The 17,176-nt window shown below is 34.0% G+C and overlaps 2 protein-coding genes across 2 annotated transcripts; one reads left to right on the top strand and one right to left on the bottom strand.

Moving 5' to 3' along the window:
- Positions 550–4,882, top strand: LOC109725208 (abscisic acid 8'-hydroxylase 3). The gene is made up of 9 exons (XM_020254312.1): positions 550–858; positions 1,231–1,549; positions 1,760–1,912; positions 2,024–2,281; positions 2,596–2,685; positions 2,846–2,924; positions 3,138–3,244; positions 3,627–3,745; positions 4,431–4,882. The coding sequence occupies exons 1-9, from the start codon at positions 659–661 to the stop codon at positions 4,549–4,551; spliced, it is 1,446 nt and encodes a 481-aa protein (XP_020109901.1). The 5' UTR covers positions 550–658; the 3' UTR covers positions 4,552–4,882.
- On the bottom strand, positions 9,755–14,035 carry LOC109724899 (heat stress transcription factor B-1-like). Its single transcript, XM_020253880.1, has 2 exons — positions 13,338–14,035; positions 9,755–10,667 (listed from the first exon to the last, which is right to left on the bottom strand). Exons 1-2 carry the CDS (start codon positions 13,590–13,592, stop codon positions 9,993–9,995), a joined length of 930 nt encoding a protein of 309 aa, XP_020109469.1. The 5' UTR covers positions 13,593–14,035; the 3' UTR covers positions 9,755–9,992.

The following is a 17,176-nucleotide window of genomic DNA, read 5'->3' as shown; positions in this document are numbered from 1 at the left end:
TAAGAATATTTAAGTAATTTTTTTATATCTATTTACTTCTTCTACTCACCTTTAACTATTCATCCCTGAGCATCAGTAAAGGCCAGGTCATTAATTGAAAATGACAAACTAGTGGTGTAGTAATTTGTTTAGAAATTATATTTTAATAAAGGTGTAATTGGCTAGGTTTGACCATTTCTTTTTTCAATTTTCCTTAAAGTTTTTGACAAGCCCAGTCAAAGCATGAAGTGGCAAAGGCATGTAACACAATTCCCGCATGCTGTGAGAGTTCAAGTTCAAGTTCATGTCCTATACACATACATTTACATTTATGGTAAAGATTGCCCAGGGAACACATGTGTGTTGTAGGTGGCTTCATTTGGTAATCCCTCAATTAAATTAGGGCCTCTAGAAAAGAACAGCTGTAAAGCTTTGAGCGCATCCAATTCCCATGTGTCGTAGAGAGTGAGTCCCCATCCATATATGTATATAGGATCATTTTCCTTCGCCAATCCTTTCCCTATATATACCCCCATTAATACATTCCCAAACCCCACCCATTCCCCCAACACTGATCTCTAACTACTCCTAATTCCCAAGTTTCTTTTCTTTTCTTTTCTGATCTCCATCTCTCCCATCTATCTCACAAGCCATTGCAACTTAAATTTTAGATAGAGAGATGGAGATGGGTTGTAGTAGCATAGTGTACACCTTATCTCTACTATTCCTTCTTTCCTATCTCTTCCTCAGGAAGCACAAGAGGAAGCCCAAGGAGATGTTAAAGCTCCCTCCTGGTTCCATGGGTTGGCCATATGTGGGAGAGACACTGCATCTCTACTCACAGGACCCAAATCTCTTCTTTGCTGCGAAACAGAAAAGGTGGCGCTTCGCCCTTCTCTTTTTCTTTTTTTTTTTTGAGAGATAGCTAGCACGCTACCCGCTTCGTTTATTTTATTTAGAAATAAACTTAGCTGGAAATGTGAATAAATTAGGATTCGAACTTGTGTTTCGGATACCAACCACCAAATCCTTTGCCCCTTTGCTCTAGAGATGGTCGGTCGCTTCGTCCTTCTCTTACTTCGATTTTAATTGAACATATATATAGATATAGTACGTAGAAAGAGTCTCTGCGCAGAAAAGGGACGGTCAAATCAACCTTAATTCATCACCGTTTTGCGATTCATGCATTGCATGTGAGGGGACGTGAACGTATAAATTGTGTTTAATTTCTTTTTAATTATGTTGTACTAGGTTTGGCGAGATATTTAAGACCCATTTGCTCGGTTGCCCATGCATCATGCTGACGAGCCCGGAGGCGGCGCGGTTCGTGCTGGTGAGCCAGGCTCGCCTCTTCAAGCCGACGTACCCGCGCAGCAAGGAGCGGATGATCGGCCCGACGGCCTTGTTCTTTCACCAGGGCGACTACCATCTCCGGCTAAGGCGGCTTGTGCAGGGCTCGTTGAGCCCCGACGCGCTCCGCGGCCAGGTCTCCGACGTCGAAGCCATCGTGATCTCCATGCTCGACTCATGGGACGGCCGTGTGGCGAGCACTTTCCATGCCATGAAGAAGGTACATACATTGTTACCTCATCTCTAATCGAAGAAAGATTCAAGAATTTCAATGAATTGCATAGAAAATCATCCCGCCTTATAATGTGACTTAAAAGAAAAAAAAAAAAAAATGCTTCTCGCGAATGTAGTATTTTTTATTTTTTTTTCAGTTATGAATTCTCGGCTTTTCATTTAAAATTTGTTTGTGATTATGTGATATATCTTGTAGTTATCTTTCGATGTGGGCATCCTCACGATTTTTGGCGGCCGGTTGGACGAGCATTACAAACTAGAGTTAAAGAAGAACTACTTCATTGTTGACAAGGGATACAACTCATTCCCTAATAACATTCCTGGAACTCTTTACAGAAAAGCAATTCAGGTATGAAAACAAAGAGGCAATTAATGCATTATCTTCCTTTTACATACTTCCTAAGATGAGCTAAGACTCATTTGTTACTAAACTTGTTACTCTTATTGTTTCTTGAAATAGGCAAGGAGGCGGCTACACGATCTTCTGTGCGAGATCATGCTCGAGAGGAGGAGGACAACGACGAAAGCGGTGGAGGAGAGTGATCTCTTGGGATGTCTCATGGAATCTAAGGATGAGAAAGGCGAACACCTCACCGACGATCAAATCTCCGACAATATCATCGGTGTGCTCTTTGCGGCGCAAGACACCACCGCTAGTGTTCTCACCTGGATCGTGAAATACCTCGGCGATTACCCGAAACTTCTCGAAGCAGTCAAGGTATGTGTGCATGTTGAGACCTCGAGTAATTCGCTACAAGAAATATATGTAGCCCTTTTTCCATTGTAGAAGAGCAAAGCAAAAAATGTGGAGGAAGTGTCACAAACAATTTCTGCGACAACTGTAACTGCCGCCGCAGGTCTTAATCAGTGCAAAAGTTCGTTAATTGGTGCAAAATTTCAGCGGCAAAAAAAAAAAAGAAAAAAAAACCAACAAATAAAGATTTACTGCTTGTGCCCATATTTATAATTAATAAAAAAAATTAAGTTACTGTAGAGTCTTGTAATAATAATAATATAAATTATTTCATGCAGGATGAGCAAATGAGTATATACGAAGCTAATGAGTGTGGAAAGAGACCCTTGACATGGGCCCAAACAAGAAAAATGGCAGTAACTCATAAGGTGCGTATGTACATTTAATTATCTCCCTCAAACCAATGCGCGTGTATGCAATAATAATAATAATAATATGTGGAACAAGTCGTAGTGCTTATCATTGGATGTGGAAAGTGATAGTACCTTTTCTTTAATTTTCCCTTCTTTTTTGTTTTCTCTGATCCAGGTCATATTAGAGAGCTTAAGGATGGCGAGTATCATTTCTTTCACGTTTAGAGAGGCGGTGGCGGATGTGGAGTACAAAGGTAATAAAGCATGTGTTGAAGAAAAAAAAGTAATATTCACGCGCGATTAGAGAGTGCGATAATGAAAGAATTTTTATAACATATTAGATATTACTAAATAACTTATTCTGATATCTAAATAGACCTTTAAGTTTAGTGTTATGTTTCCTTTTCATTTCGTTAATGTATTCTTTTGAATCTTGATTTATGTAACGAGATTATTTTCGTGTCTAGGGTTCCTTATCCCAAAGGGGTGGAAAGTGATGCCTCTCTTCAGGAACATACATCACAACCCAGAATTCTTCCAAGATCCGCAGAAATTCGACCCTTCTAGATTCAGTGTACGTAGATAATACTCTATTGCAATCATGGGATTGTACACCAATTAATGTGGCAATTCTAGCCTTACTAGTCTTCATATTATTTCTTATTGATATTAATATGATAGCTATGAAAACTCACAATTTAATTTAATACTTTAAATTTTGTAGTTAAGTATGTTAAGTTCCATTTGATCACTATTTTATGAGTCAAAGCATTCTCAGAATTAGTTCGATCGTTTGTTTAAGAACTTCTTAAGATATGCTTGTTCGTCATACCCATAAATATCACTAATTCTTGTAAATCGCAAAGTTAGTTCATTTGCCTTTTCTTGCACTTCTATTTTCTGTATTTTCTTTAATTTGGTCATTAATGAATATTTGTTTTGTCTTTTGAACACAGGTTGCACCCAAACCCAACACATTCATGCCGTTCGGGAATGGCGTTCACGCTTGCCCCGGCAACGAGCTCGCCAAGCTTGAAATATTCATCTTCATCCACCACTTGGTCACCAACTACAGGTGAGAAAAAAGGAAAAAAAAAGGGGGAAAAAAAAAAAAGAGAGAGAGATCAACTAAGTAGATACCCATATATTCTTTTTTGTCTTGTGGACCAATTCAATCAAACATTGCAGCAATTTGGACTCTTCTTAATTTACGAGAGATTCGATCCGTAGCATATGCAGAAGACTAGGCTAGGCTACATACAACTAGTAAAAGTTGGTCACATAGTTTGACAAGGTTTTAATTTCATCATCATATGTTTTAAACTAAAATTTATTTCATGTAATAATTAAGTTTTTTTTAGTTTACTATTCGTATCCAGATTAAAGGAAAATGTCATGTCATAGACATAGCGAAAAATATTCTTAATGAGAAGTGATCAGAGTTTCAGTCTAAACTCTTTTCTTCGTTGAGACATAAATAATAACTCTGATCTAACTTCAAATAAGCGCACGTAGTTAATATCTGTATATATTATGTTTGAAGGGATAACCGAGTAATATACAACGAAATTGAAATAAGTCAATCCCTGAAATTAATTACAATCAGCATCAAATTATAGGTATTTGATTGTTATAAGTTTAGAAGTAAAAAACGTAATTATTAAAATAAATATAAAGATGGAAAATTTACTAACAATTTCACCTCATTTTATCAGATTTTTTTTTAGAAATATATATATATATATATTTTTTTTGTGCAGATGGGAGATTGTTGGATCCAATAGTGAGATTGAGTACGGTCCTTTTCCTGTCCCCAAGCATGGCCTCCCTGTTAAGTTGTGGAGAGCATCAATCACCACCCTGTCGAAGACATGTACTTAAAAAAACTTTGCTGGAGCACATTTTGTGTACAATTAATATCATTAATTAGAGTGATAATTCCTCAACAACAAGGCAAAGAGGAATTATTATCATTAGTGTTTTTTCTTTTCTTTTCCTTTCTTTTCTTTTTGGCTATATTTGAATACGTACTATCTTCAGTAGATTAGTTTTTAATCAACCAGGTGGTCTATCTTATGCTTAATTAAGATCCACTTATTTGATTAGGTCAGCTTGTCCCCCATTATTGTTGCCTTTTTCCAACATATAATTTATGTTGGGTATCATTGTAATAAATTATTAATGTGCGGGTAAATTTTTAAATTTTATTGAATCGTGCATGTAGAGTTTGTCAACTACTCTAATAATAAAAGTTAAATTTTTTTACAACCTTGTGTGTAGAAATTTTCTATTTATAAAATAATCTCGAGGCACATTCGTGGTAGGAAACCATCCACATCTCCTGCCGCGGATGTGCAGAGCACCAATGAAGGTAATAGGGGAAGATACATAGGCCCCTTACATTAATGCTTCAATGCATTCTAAATAATTTTGTAATTTGTGGAGAATTTGAAAAGGCAAAGTGTAGTGTCATGTCGCTGTCGATTCCCTTGGCTCCACGTCAGATTCGACAACTGTCACCTGAATAGGTGTCATGCTAAAGCGCCTTACTCGTGTTCTTCCATTGGAGTGGCCCAGGAAGAGCCAAGTGTCGCTGCTATATTTGTCAAGTGATCTACTTAAAATGTCCACGTTGGAATCCGACTGAAAAAAAAGAAATTTGTTCGGTAATTACCCAAAAAAAAAAAAAAAAAAACTGCCCCTAACTAATTATATATTAGTAAATCCGTATGGTATATTAAAATGTGTGCATAAGTTAATTATAAACCTCTATATAATATGAGCTAACATATTAACGTACATAATAAGAACTTAAGTATTTTCTTTTAAAAAAATATAGATAAAGAAACAAAACAGTCTATATCAAAAAACACTATTATAAGTCGAAATAGATCGTGATCGATCCTATTATATGAAAAGATCCTGTTTATTACCGTGTTATTAACATAGTGCTATTAGATTTAAAAGTTACGTATCAATCAAAGAACAAACACATTAACTCAATGTCATTACTTCATACAGAGCAAGTCTTGACGATAGAGGAAGACAACAGGTGATGACAGCGCAGAGTAAAACGTGCCATCCACAATTAGTCCTTCAAGTACTACTATAAAAATTAGAAAAATGTTAAGTATAGAGCCTAAAATAGGTTGGAATATTCCCACGACAAACCTGCATCCTATAGTTGATCAGGAAAACCTTTTTGAATTTTCATATCATAAAAAAGATTAGAAAAAAAGGGTGATATATAAGACTAATGCATAAATTAAACTTAACCTGTGGATAGTCAAATTATAAAATTACAATCCCTTTTGGACTATAAATCTCGCATTGCTCTTAAAATTAAGGTACTTGAAAAGTACGGTATCAAAATTTTGTTAATAATTTTTCTTTGCTATATATAGATTGGGAAGTTCTAATATAAAACATCTATTAATTAAAGGGGGTTGTAGCTGCACATAAAAATAAAAAATAAAATCAAACAAATACTAGATTAAAATGTAGCTTAAAACATTGTAAAAGCACAAATTACCGCCTTTCGAGAATATGTTTTGTATTCTAGTTGATCTATGGATATGATTAATAGATCCAAACACAATTCTCTTCACTGGAGGGTTCATATTATATCTAAAATGTTGTTCTTTAATCACTTATGTTTACGGATAACAATAATTGTTTTCATACTTTTGTATAGTAACCTAAAATAAAAATTGTCATTTCGCAGCTAGACCTCAGCCATTAATTTTCTGCTTTTTGCAGGTAATATACGCATTAATTTCTTGTGCGCACTTGCCTTCAAGGGAAGGACACATGATCTTCAATATAAGCGGCTAATGACCCAACACAATGTAATGATTTAAACAAAGAAAACAAAGTGCCCCAGTTGTGAGGTTAGTTGCAGCCAAATTGGCCTAATTTTAAGAATGCTCTAGAGAGAAGCTGATGCAGAAGATGATGGTCATGTCATTACCCAACTTAAACTTTGGTGGGGGCGAATAGTGGTAGGCGGTAACATGATGTTGGATATGGAGAACACAATAATACCACATGAGAAACTTAAATATATTCAAAATGTAAAAATATCCATGGCAATTGTACGGAACTAGTGCGATCTTAAGGCTAGGGATTTTGCTGTGGAAACAGTGGGGCCTCGGAAACAGCTACGTTGCAAGCAACTTATGTGGATGTGTGTATCCATTATTTGTTGGTACTCATGCTTCTGCTTTTTAGGTGGTTCTCTCCACTGTGTGCTTGATTTGAACATCGATCAATTATTTGCACTGCTGTGCCTTTGAAGTGATTCATGTTAGTGGCTCCAACATCTTTTGACGTTAGCTTTGTCCTTTTTTTTTTTTTTTTTTTTTTTTTTCTTCTTGAACCAGCTCATCATATATAAGTCCAACATTTCGAAGAAGCTAGATCATTTTTTTTCTTTTAGAAAAAAAAAAGCAAATTATTCGCTTCATTTATTAAGCAAAATAAACTAAGCATATAAAATGGAAGCGGCCAAAATCTCCCAAGAAAAAGATATAGAAAGAATATAAGGAAAAAAAAGAGAAAGTTAGGAAGAAAAAAAAAAAAGTAAAAAGAAAATTAAGGTAAAATAAAATGAAGGAAAAAGAATCAGCAATCAGTGGAGCTCATTCTAAGGAGTTTAGGTAAAAGCGTACATAATAATTGTGAGCTATGAATCGACCATTTTGATATATAATCTTTCAAAATTTTGATTTTACTATCAAACATTTTAATTTGTCTGATTTGAGTCAGTCGACAATACTTTGACTTTGATATTTGAGTGCATTGCTTATCTTTACAAATTCAATTAGTAATATTTTATGTAATTTTTGAATTATGGGCCATTTTAAGTCGGCTATCCAAAAATTTTGATTTTACTATTCCACCTTTTAATTTGTTTTATTTGACTCAGTTAACAATATTTTGACTTCACATTTTAAGTTAGTTACTTAAATAAATTTATAGTTATAAAAGTTATATAAAATATACTAATTAAACCTATAAAGATAAGTAATGCATTCAAGTTTCGAAGTTTAAGTATCGCTTATTGGCTCAAATCAAATAAGTTAAAAGATTGGATAGTAAAATCAAAACTTTTAGATAGCCAACTCAAAGTGGTCCATAATTCTGATAAGTTTTGTACGTTTTTATCTTAATTTTTGTATTAAACTCGAAACTAGGGACACGAAGGCTAAATCTAAGCATGCCTGAGGCCTTGAGTCTGAGCTTCAGATTGGCATAGCTATATGTACGATCTATGCTACATTTTAGTTAATTTATATTTTCAGAATTGGCGATCAACGATTAGTAGGATATAGGAGAGAAAAGTACGTATCGTATTCATCTTCTAAATTTCTAGTCATTTGTTTTTGAACACTAAATTCCATTTTTATTAATGGATTTGCCGTGAGCATCGGGGCACGTCTTTATGTGACCGATCATGTTTATAAAAACTTTAATTAATTACTATCAAATGTAGAAGCAAACTCTGTTGAAACAGATGCAACTCTTGAGATCAGGAAATGGAAAAATGAAGAGGACATGCTAGTCCACAAGTTCTAAATTGAAGACAATAATAAATAATAATGTCATATTACATGTGGAAGGATATTTGTACATGTTTATCAACAAATAACATTGTGATTGAAATAAGCTAAATCGAAGGGTCAAATTATCTAAAAAACGACTAATGCAGTTATAAGATTCTTTTGGTTCTTCGGATTACTTGTACAACTCATGCACAAATATTCTTTGCGCAAATATGCATGGCCGTAGGAGATGTGCTTCTCCTATGGTGTGTTTGTTCGGGTAAAAGTGAGGGGGAAGTGGAGAGGGAGGAAGTTGTTTACGCCGTAAACTATTATTTTCGTTGTTTGTTTTGCCATAATTTTATTACGGCCGAAAGTTGAGTTCACCCAAAATAGGGTAATTGACTTCGCCCTCCCATGGAGTGAAGTCAATTCCGGTGAAGTGCAAAGAGGCAAAGGAGCTTGTTAAATTTGGTTTAGTAATGTGATCAAATTTGATTAGGTAAGTTTTAATATATTTATTGTCTAATTTGTATATTTAGAAAATGATGAAAAATGAATTTGTTAAATGTTAATAATTTTTTAACTTTAGAATTTTATTTGTTGCATTATTATAATTTATATGCAAACAAATAATATAATTTTTTAAAATTTTATTTAATAATTATACATATATATAATTATATACATATATAATTATATTAATTTTTATTTATTATAATTTATTATTCACTAAGTTACAAAATAAACAATAATATCACTTCGGAGGTAAGTATATCGGGGGTGATGAGCTACACTTTTTACGTCATCTACTTTCTACCAAACAAACAACAGAACTCACAGAACTGCACTTCCACAGTTAAAAACAAACAGCGGAAGTGAATTAATTTTCACCTAAACTCCACTTCAACCCAAAGTCCACTTCCACTCCAAGTCTATCTGCGTTAAAACAAACATGCCCCTAACAGAAGCAATAACCTGCGTTGAAACAAACATGCCCCTAACAGAAGCAATATCTTGAAACAGGTTGGGCCTAGTCTTCATTACTTCCACATTAACTTTTCTCATATTCTGAAGAAGAGCTGTGGCCCAAATGCTAACTAAGGGGCTGCGGTTGAATCGTACATTTTCGATTGAATCTGTTCAGGTTAATATTTTAGTACATACGATCAATCGTGAATCGTAGAGATTGATCCTTGTATTCTTAAAATGTAAGTGAGGTTCTCTAACATTCCAAATCCAGAGTAGATCACTAAATTACAAACAAGTCCCGAATGAATTTCGTGAACGAATTTCATAATAGATTTATTATTTGTTATTCTAATATGATTAAAAAATATTTTTTCTCAATTTAATTTTAAAAGATAAAAGCGAGATAAATCTCATCCAATTAAATAATACGATAATCATTGAATCGAGTTCGATCATAAACGCATCCGCATCCGATTAGGTCTGACCGAATGCCAACAAGGACCCATAACTATATATGCGGTTGCGAAGAGTTCAATAGTAGAATGGTTAATCGTGCAACACATCCAAAATCTAGAATATAAATATGGTGTAAATGCACTACGTGTCATTTACTTCATTCAATTTTCCCAAATCCGCGTCTAAATTGGGGGAAAATACAAGTAGTGTTACTTCGGTTCAAATTTTCTCCGTTACATTTGTCTCCTCTCACGTAAACAAACCATGTTAACCATTTCGCACATATTCTACCGTTTATCATTTTGTAGACAATCTTTTTGCTCATGTGCAGTTCATCACTTGCAAACCTTCTCACGGCCGCGCTCCGCCGCGACCGACACCGCAACCGACGGCCCACCAAAGCGCATGACATTTCAGGGGCCGCTTGCCAATTCCGCAACCGTCTCCCTCATCGTATCGCCCCCTCTTCCTCCCGTCGCCCTTCTTTCTATCCTCCCCTTCGAAATCCTTCAAATGCGCTCCGAAAAGCTTTACGCAGCCCCCGCTATTCCTAACACTCTCTTCGCCGACGTTGTTTACCCTCTCTACCTCTTCTAGTGTCTTCGTTGCGTCTTCCTGCATCAGAAGCGTTAAGTCGAGTTTGTTCACGTCCAAGAACTTGGAGAGGAAGCCGAGGAGCTCCTCGCAGTGCCCCTTCGCCCGCGCAAGCTCCGCCGTAAGAATCTCATTGTCCTTCTTAAGCGTTTCGTACTCGTTCGCTAGTTCAAGTAGGTTTTGCGTTGGCGGTGACCGTGCAGCAGCAGAGGAGGCGGAGGACGAGCTGAGACCGTCAGCGGAGTTGGTTATCAAGGAAGGAGGAGGAGGAGGGATGCCGCCGCTGCCCCCGCCATTTGATTTTCTGGCACGAGGGGGTTGAGCAGTCGATGCTGACTTGCGACGGCGGATCTCGGTGAGGAGTATTCGCTCCCCGCGCCGGAAGTTCTCGTTCGCGAACTCCCACCGGTCCGGCACCACCTTCCGGAAGCCCTGTCGGAGAGATTGCAAGAGCTTGTGTTAAACTAGTGACTGTGAAACGTGACAAAAATTTGAGCTTTTTAAGTAACAACAAATAGAAACTCATAAATTAGGGACTGGAAATCTAGGAAAGCAGTTACGAAAAGAAAAAAATAGAAAATTGCCAAACTATGAACAAGTCCAGCACACGTTTTAGAATAAGTAAGATTTCATAATTAAGATCATGTACAGTAATTGTAATGAAGGAAGCGGATAACGTATTATTTTTATCTTAAAAGAAAAAAATATCATGTACAGTAGTTGTAGCATTTGGTCACTAAGTTTACTTGGATATACATTTATTGGGTCAAAGGCCCATTTCTTTGTTTTTGGAGGCCTATTTGATGTTTTTTTTCCTATGTTATAAATCCCTGCACTCTTAATATTTGCAAAAAGCCCAAAAATTGTGCCTCTGCTACCCCATATGTCAAAGCTCAACTATCCACAAAAGGAGCCAAACAGGCAAATTAACCACATAATAATAGGAAGTATTAAAGGCTATTTTTGATGTGATATCTCACCCAAAAAATAACAATTTTTAGGAGAAAAAACACTGATTAGATAATGTAATCAATTAAGAAGATGAATTACCTAGCTTGGTGCTAAATCTTTTTCTACTGGAGATTTGACATGCTGTACCTACACATCAGCTTCAAGATTTTTGTGGCTTTGGTATTGTTTCTACATTCAGAAACAACATGTTGTAATAAATTTTATACGACGATAAAATCTGAAGCATTTATTGCAGGGATTAAAGTATAATTTTTTAATCTTGCTAAAAACATATAAAAAATATATGTTTATATGTTTTTACTCATACTTTTTTAACTAAAAAAAAATTAAACTATTGCGTGTACCATTATATAAGTATATTTCACACAACACTCCTAAAATCCATCATGCAGGTTTTAAAATCAAAATCTAAGTACTTATATATGCTCTACAAAATTTAAATCAACATATTATATATCAAATTAAACTTAAAAAAATTAAAACATTTTTTCTTTTAAATCAGACAATTCTCGTTTCTACAACTGTATGCCTTAGTACTAAATTTTCAAATTTTATAATTTTTTATGCATAGATACTCTATTGAATCAAATTTTGATATTAAAACATTAAATATTAAAAAGTACATGTCATACTTTATATTCCGTTTGGGGATAAAAAGGGGTTAACCCCCTAACCCCCTTTTATCTCCGAACCAAACGCACACTAAGGACATATTCAATTTGAATGTTAGGATAAATATTCAATGATAATTTAATTACTCGGTATAAAGATTTTCTTATATCATTAAAATTTGAGAGTTTGATTTTTATTTATTTGAACAGTTTCGACATTCACGATTTGATAGAATAGTATATATTATCTAAAAAATAATTTATTTTATTCTGAAAATATGATTAGAATTAGTATCCATTCTAGATATTTTTATCTACCAAACACAAAGGAGTCCTTTGTTTCACCAAAAAGGGTGATGAATAAAGTGGTTTAAGCCATAAATACTTATTTTCTGTTACCATATATAATACATACCATATATATATATATATATATATATATATGGTATGTAATATATATGATAACATTTTCGTTACTTGGTTTACTATTAGTTCAACCTCAGACGAAACTCAAACCTCCAAAATATTAAAATTGACTTCCGCCCATCCGAACTAAATTCAACTACGAAAAAAAAGAGGCAAAAGAAAATTAATAAAATGGTAATGATAAGGAACCTTAAGCTTTTATATTATTTACTTTTCGTCAAACAAACGGTGCATAAAACTAGAAAAAACTTTAATTTCACAATTATATAAACAAGCAGTAAAAAAAAAAAAAAATTATCTGAACTATACCTCACCCAAAATTTATTCACAGTAAACTTCACTTTCGGTAAAACAAACAGTCCTTGCATACTTCCTGAGTTACTTAAAACTATATCTCAAATAAAATATTTATCCATCCCAATTGGTGCTAGGCGAGTGCATGCACCGGGTGCACGCAATAATTCCTCCTTAAGTTACGTCCTGAAAACAAGCAGTGGAAAGATAGACTTTGTTGACCAACCCTCTCTCCCTATCAACCCAATCACACAAGCTTTAAGTGGTGGGCCCACCGTAAACAGTTGACGTGGCAGGTGATTTTCTAATCACCACACACGCATAGTCCAATCCTAATGATCGACAACAAGAATAATTCAAACAATGTACACGGAAAAAAAAAAAAAGGAAAAGAAAAGAAAAGAAAAGAAAAGAAAAGCACATATAACCCACTTGCCGTGAGAATGTTATGACGTCCCCAAAACGTTATTATGACACACTTTTTATTAAACTTTAATTAATTCATTCATTAATTTATTGGTTTCTTCTTATCCTACTTCATTAGGGTCTTCTTTCACAAAATTGCTTGTAATTTTGTGTGATAATGGAAACTTGTTTGAGTGATGCGAGAAACATGACAACGTACTGGGAATAAAGAATTGTAGCAACAGCAAGAAAATTATGCATGTAAAAAAAAAAAAAAAAAACTACTTCTGAACTATTTTTTATGAATAATCTTTTGAATAATATGCGACCGGCCTAAAAAAAAAAGAATAAAAGATAGAAGCGGGGGAAGAGAAGAGAGAGAAGGAGTACGCACGTAGGTGTTGAGCTGGCGAACGAAGGAGGAGAAGTTGTTGTGCTTGAAGTGGACGGGGAGGATGTCGCGGGCGAACTCCACCGGCTTCCACACGACGAACGACCGCCCCTTCTCCCCCCACGATATCACGTCGTCCGTCTCCCCGTCCTCCACCATCTGATACGTCTTTATCAAGAACGGCGCCGTTCCCCCATTCGTCCTCCCTTTACTACCACCGCCGTGGTCGCTGCCGTCACCACCATCCTTATTCGCCATTCCAGAATTGATTTTTTTCGAAAAAGATAAAGGAAATAGAATGAAAAGATGATTAAATAAATTATTATAGTATTTTTTTCAGCGCGAGAAGAGCAGGAGAGCCGTCAAGAACTCCCAACCCCAGCAGTAGAATCCGCTGATCACCGTCCACCGGTAGCACCCGCCGCGACTCCTCCCGCCGCCGGCTCTCTCCTCATCCATTTTCGCGCGATCGATCAATCGTCTCCTCCGCTACAGCGAGCCGACCCGAACCATCTAATTAAACAATGGATCCAAATAAAGAGCAAAATTGCATAGAGAGAGAGAGAAAGAGTTTTTCTTTTTTTCAGATATATAAGACTACGCGATTGCTCAAAGCAGTGGAAGGGGTGATTGTTAAATCACACTTCTTTTTTTTTTCTTTTTTTTGGCCCTTTTTAGGTTGATGTACCCTTTCTTTGGGAATTGGGTCAAGTTGTCTTTTCCAAATAAGAAGCTTCCGAAGGAATCGAACGAGTAGTCTACAGACACGTGTTAGAAATCGGTCGGTTTATAATTTATTACCCTCACACACGCTTCTAGAAACTTGGAGTTGGAAGAAGTATCTAAATAAAAAATAATAATAATAAATAAATAAATAAATAAAAATAAAGAAATTTTCTTAGTCTTTGTCCTTGTTTTATAGGTCTCTGAGCCGCACCTAACGCACGAAGAACCGACCCATTCTCCTCTGCCGCCGCAAGTTTCATTGCGCACCTCGGTACATTTAAGTAAATGCTCACCAACTACTAACCGTTCATATTTTGTACCATTGCCGTTCGTATCTAGCACAATTAATTAAAATTTGATGATTAATATCTCATATTTTAAGTTTGAAATTTAACTACTTTATATTTTTAGTTAGAATGATGATAAAGTTTTCTATCCAATGATATTGTAAGATGTTTGTCTGTCAATTGGGAATATAGGTTGGTTCCGCCGTTTCACCAACAATTTTTACAACATTTCAACTTAGATCGTGTGACAACGTTTTGCAAAAACACTATAAACTGTGAAATGAATTTCTCCTTTAGGAAAATTTGGTATTAAGATTTGTTCAATGTTATTGAACAAAGTGAGCTAGAATAAAAGGAGTTGGAATAAATCATATTTTCAACTTTCTACGATCCGTGCAAGTTGGAAGTATTATTTTTCTTTTCTCACTACAACAGAATTAGGTTATAGGAACACATGTTTGGGACACTTTGAGTAAGTGTCCTATTTATGCTAAAACTTAAAAACACATCTACTAATGCCTAAATATGAAGCCCAATCCAACCAAAAATAAAAGATTACTCTACTCAACCCACCACACCCCGTCCATTTGGCAAAATTACAAATAGAAAAGAAAAAAAAAAAGAAAAATCAATTACCGTCTTTTCTTCTCTCTTCACTCAATTCACTAAAATTCTAGACGAAAAGCCTTTACTGTCGTTCTCCTCCGCCACCGCAGCCAACGAGATAGAGTTTCGGCGGTTGCTAAATGCTTAAATAAGTGTTGGTAAATTAGCAGCATTCTTTTAGGTTATAGCGACACTCTTTAACTGTCACTATATACCTAGCGACCCCACATATAGCAACACTTTTTAAAAGTGTCAGTAATTTTAGCTAGCAGCATTTTTTTGACATATACCTACGTTTAAAAGTGTCGCTATAGACCGTTTTTATTGTAGTGTCTTATCCGAGAACGTTTCTCTAGATTAGTGACATATTTGAAATATTAATCAATTGTTTTAGACAGTGGTGGAGCAAATTAAGGTTGGGAAATGTGGGAGTTAATTTGGCTTATTAGTGGGAACGCAACGCATCCATTTTCTTGTTTGGGTCCGCGATACACACCCAACTCCTTGGGTGCAAATTCAATAAAAGAAGAGAAAGAGTTGGGGGAGAGAGTGTTGTGGATGGAGTCAAAGCAGTGATGTTGTGGCGCGTTTTAGTTTCCTAATTATTAGGTGGGAGTCTTCGGTGCAAATTCAATTCATCACCATCGATGGATGCGTTTCAATAGGTACATGTTTTCAGTACGTTATCCAATAATTATTTATTTTCTTTCATATGATTAAAAGTTAACTACTTGATGTTTGCTCAACTATAGTTAGTACACATGATAGCATATTTTACCTACAAAATAATTTTATCGTATTTTAAAAAAATGATTTAAATGTCGAATGTATAATCCATTTTAGATGTTTGATCATACTCCGCATCTATCAAATACTGTGTTCTTCTTAAGATAGGCATCCGTACAAATCAATGATGCTAACAAAATAGTGAATTATAATAAAACTTCATTTTATTTTTTAGATAGTTTTATGTTCAGTTCACATTTCAAGCCATTAGTATGTATATTTATTTGTTTACTCTTTCATTAACTATTTACATATAAATTTCTAAGAGAAATGATTCAGTACTTTATTTTATAAAAAATAAAAACAATCTTAACTATTGTTCAATAAAAGATAACATGTCATTTTAACATATAATAGGTAAAAAGTTACTTCATGTCGAGGTATTTTTATAATTAAATATCGCAAAATTTAAAGAAAGTTGTGATTAATACCCCAAATTTAGACATTAATTTTGCATTAATTTATGTATTAATTTAAGGAATTGATTGATATCCCAAATTTTAGGCATTAATTTTGCATTAATTTTAGGAATTTTAGAAATAATATTATTTCTAAATATGTTGAATTTAAATATTAAATATTAAATATTTAAATTTAAAATTTTAAAATTTAAACTAGAGGAATTTTGTTTTACTATTTAAAAAAGATTAACGTTAGTAAATGTTTATGTTTGACATATTTAATATGTTTAAGAAATTTTTAAAATTTTCTAGTTTTGACATTAATTTTGTATCACTAATTTAAAAAAATTTGAATGTACGTAAATATTTAAATTCAATATAGTTAATATGTTTAAAAAATTTTAGGATTTTTCTAATTTAGGCATTAATTTTGTATCACGAATTAAAAAAAATTGAATGTGGATAAATATTTAAATTCAACATGTTTAATATGTTTAAAAAAAGTTTAGAATTTTTCTAATTTAGACATTGATTTTGTATCACTATTAAAAAAATTTGAACGTGGGTAAATGATTAGGTATATGTGGTATAATTCAAATTTATTTGTAGAATAGAATTGGACATGATAAATTAATTCAGATTTTAATAGTAAAAATTGATCTTTTAAAATAATGAGATTATACATTATAATTTAAAATATAAGCTGAGAATAAATTTGAAGTTTAAAAACTAAAAATAATTTGAAAGTTTTCTTATATTAAACAACAAAATATCTGTGGATAGAAAATAAGGTAGAGAGAGAAAGGAAGCAAAGAGAGAAGAGAGATTTTGATAATATAATGGATGTAAAATTATTTAATTACCAATGTATTAAAAGATCAAAATATTTCTCTTTAAAAAAATATTAAATCTGAGGTATAAATTAAGAATAAATGAACGATATCGAAAAATAAAGTATAAGTTACTATTCAACTTCTAATATTAGGTATGTTTTTATTTTGAATCCAACACTATCACTGTTGGTATGGGATGACTC

Source organism: Ananas comosus, linkage group 2 (assembly GCF_001540865.1).
Source record: "Ananas comosus cultivar F153 linkage group 2, ASM154086v1, whole genome shotgun sequence".
NCBI classification, from domain to species: Eukaryota; Viridiplantae; Streptophyta; class Magnoliopsida; order Poales; family Bromeliaceae; genus Ananas; species Ananas comosus.
This window is presented reverse-complemented; position numbering and strand designations above follow the sequence as displayed.

What these genes read in the sequence shown, in the direction of transcription:
- LOC109725208 (XM_020254312.1), top strand. Translation starts at nt 659, where the DNA reads ATGGAGATGGGTTGTAGTAGCATAGTGTACACCTTATCTCTACTATTC. An exon ending in AACTTCTCGAAGCAGTCAAG is followed by an intron (nt 2,282 to 2,595) that starts GTATGTGTGCAT and finishes TATTTCATGCAG; the next exon opens with GATGAGCAAATGAGTATATA. An exon ending in TCGACCCTTCTAGATTCAGT is followed by an intron (nt 3,245 to 3,626) that starts GTACGTAGATAA and finishes TTTTGAACACAG; the next exon opens with GTTGCACCCAAACCCAACAC.
- LOC109724899 (XM_020253880.1), bottom strand. Translation starts at nt 13,592, where the DNA reads ATGGCGAATAAGGATGGTGGTGACGGCAGCGACCACGGCGGTGGTAGT. An exon ending in TTCGCCAGCTCAACACCTAC is followed by an intron (nt 10,668 to 13,337) that starts GTGCGTACTCCT and finishes TCTCTCCGACAG; the next exon opens with GGCTTCCGGAAGGTGGTGCC.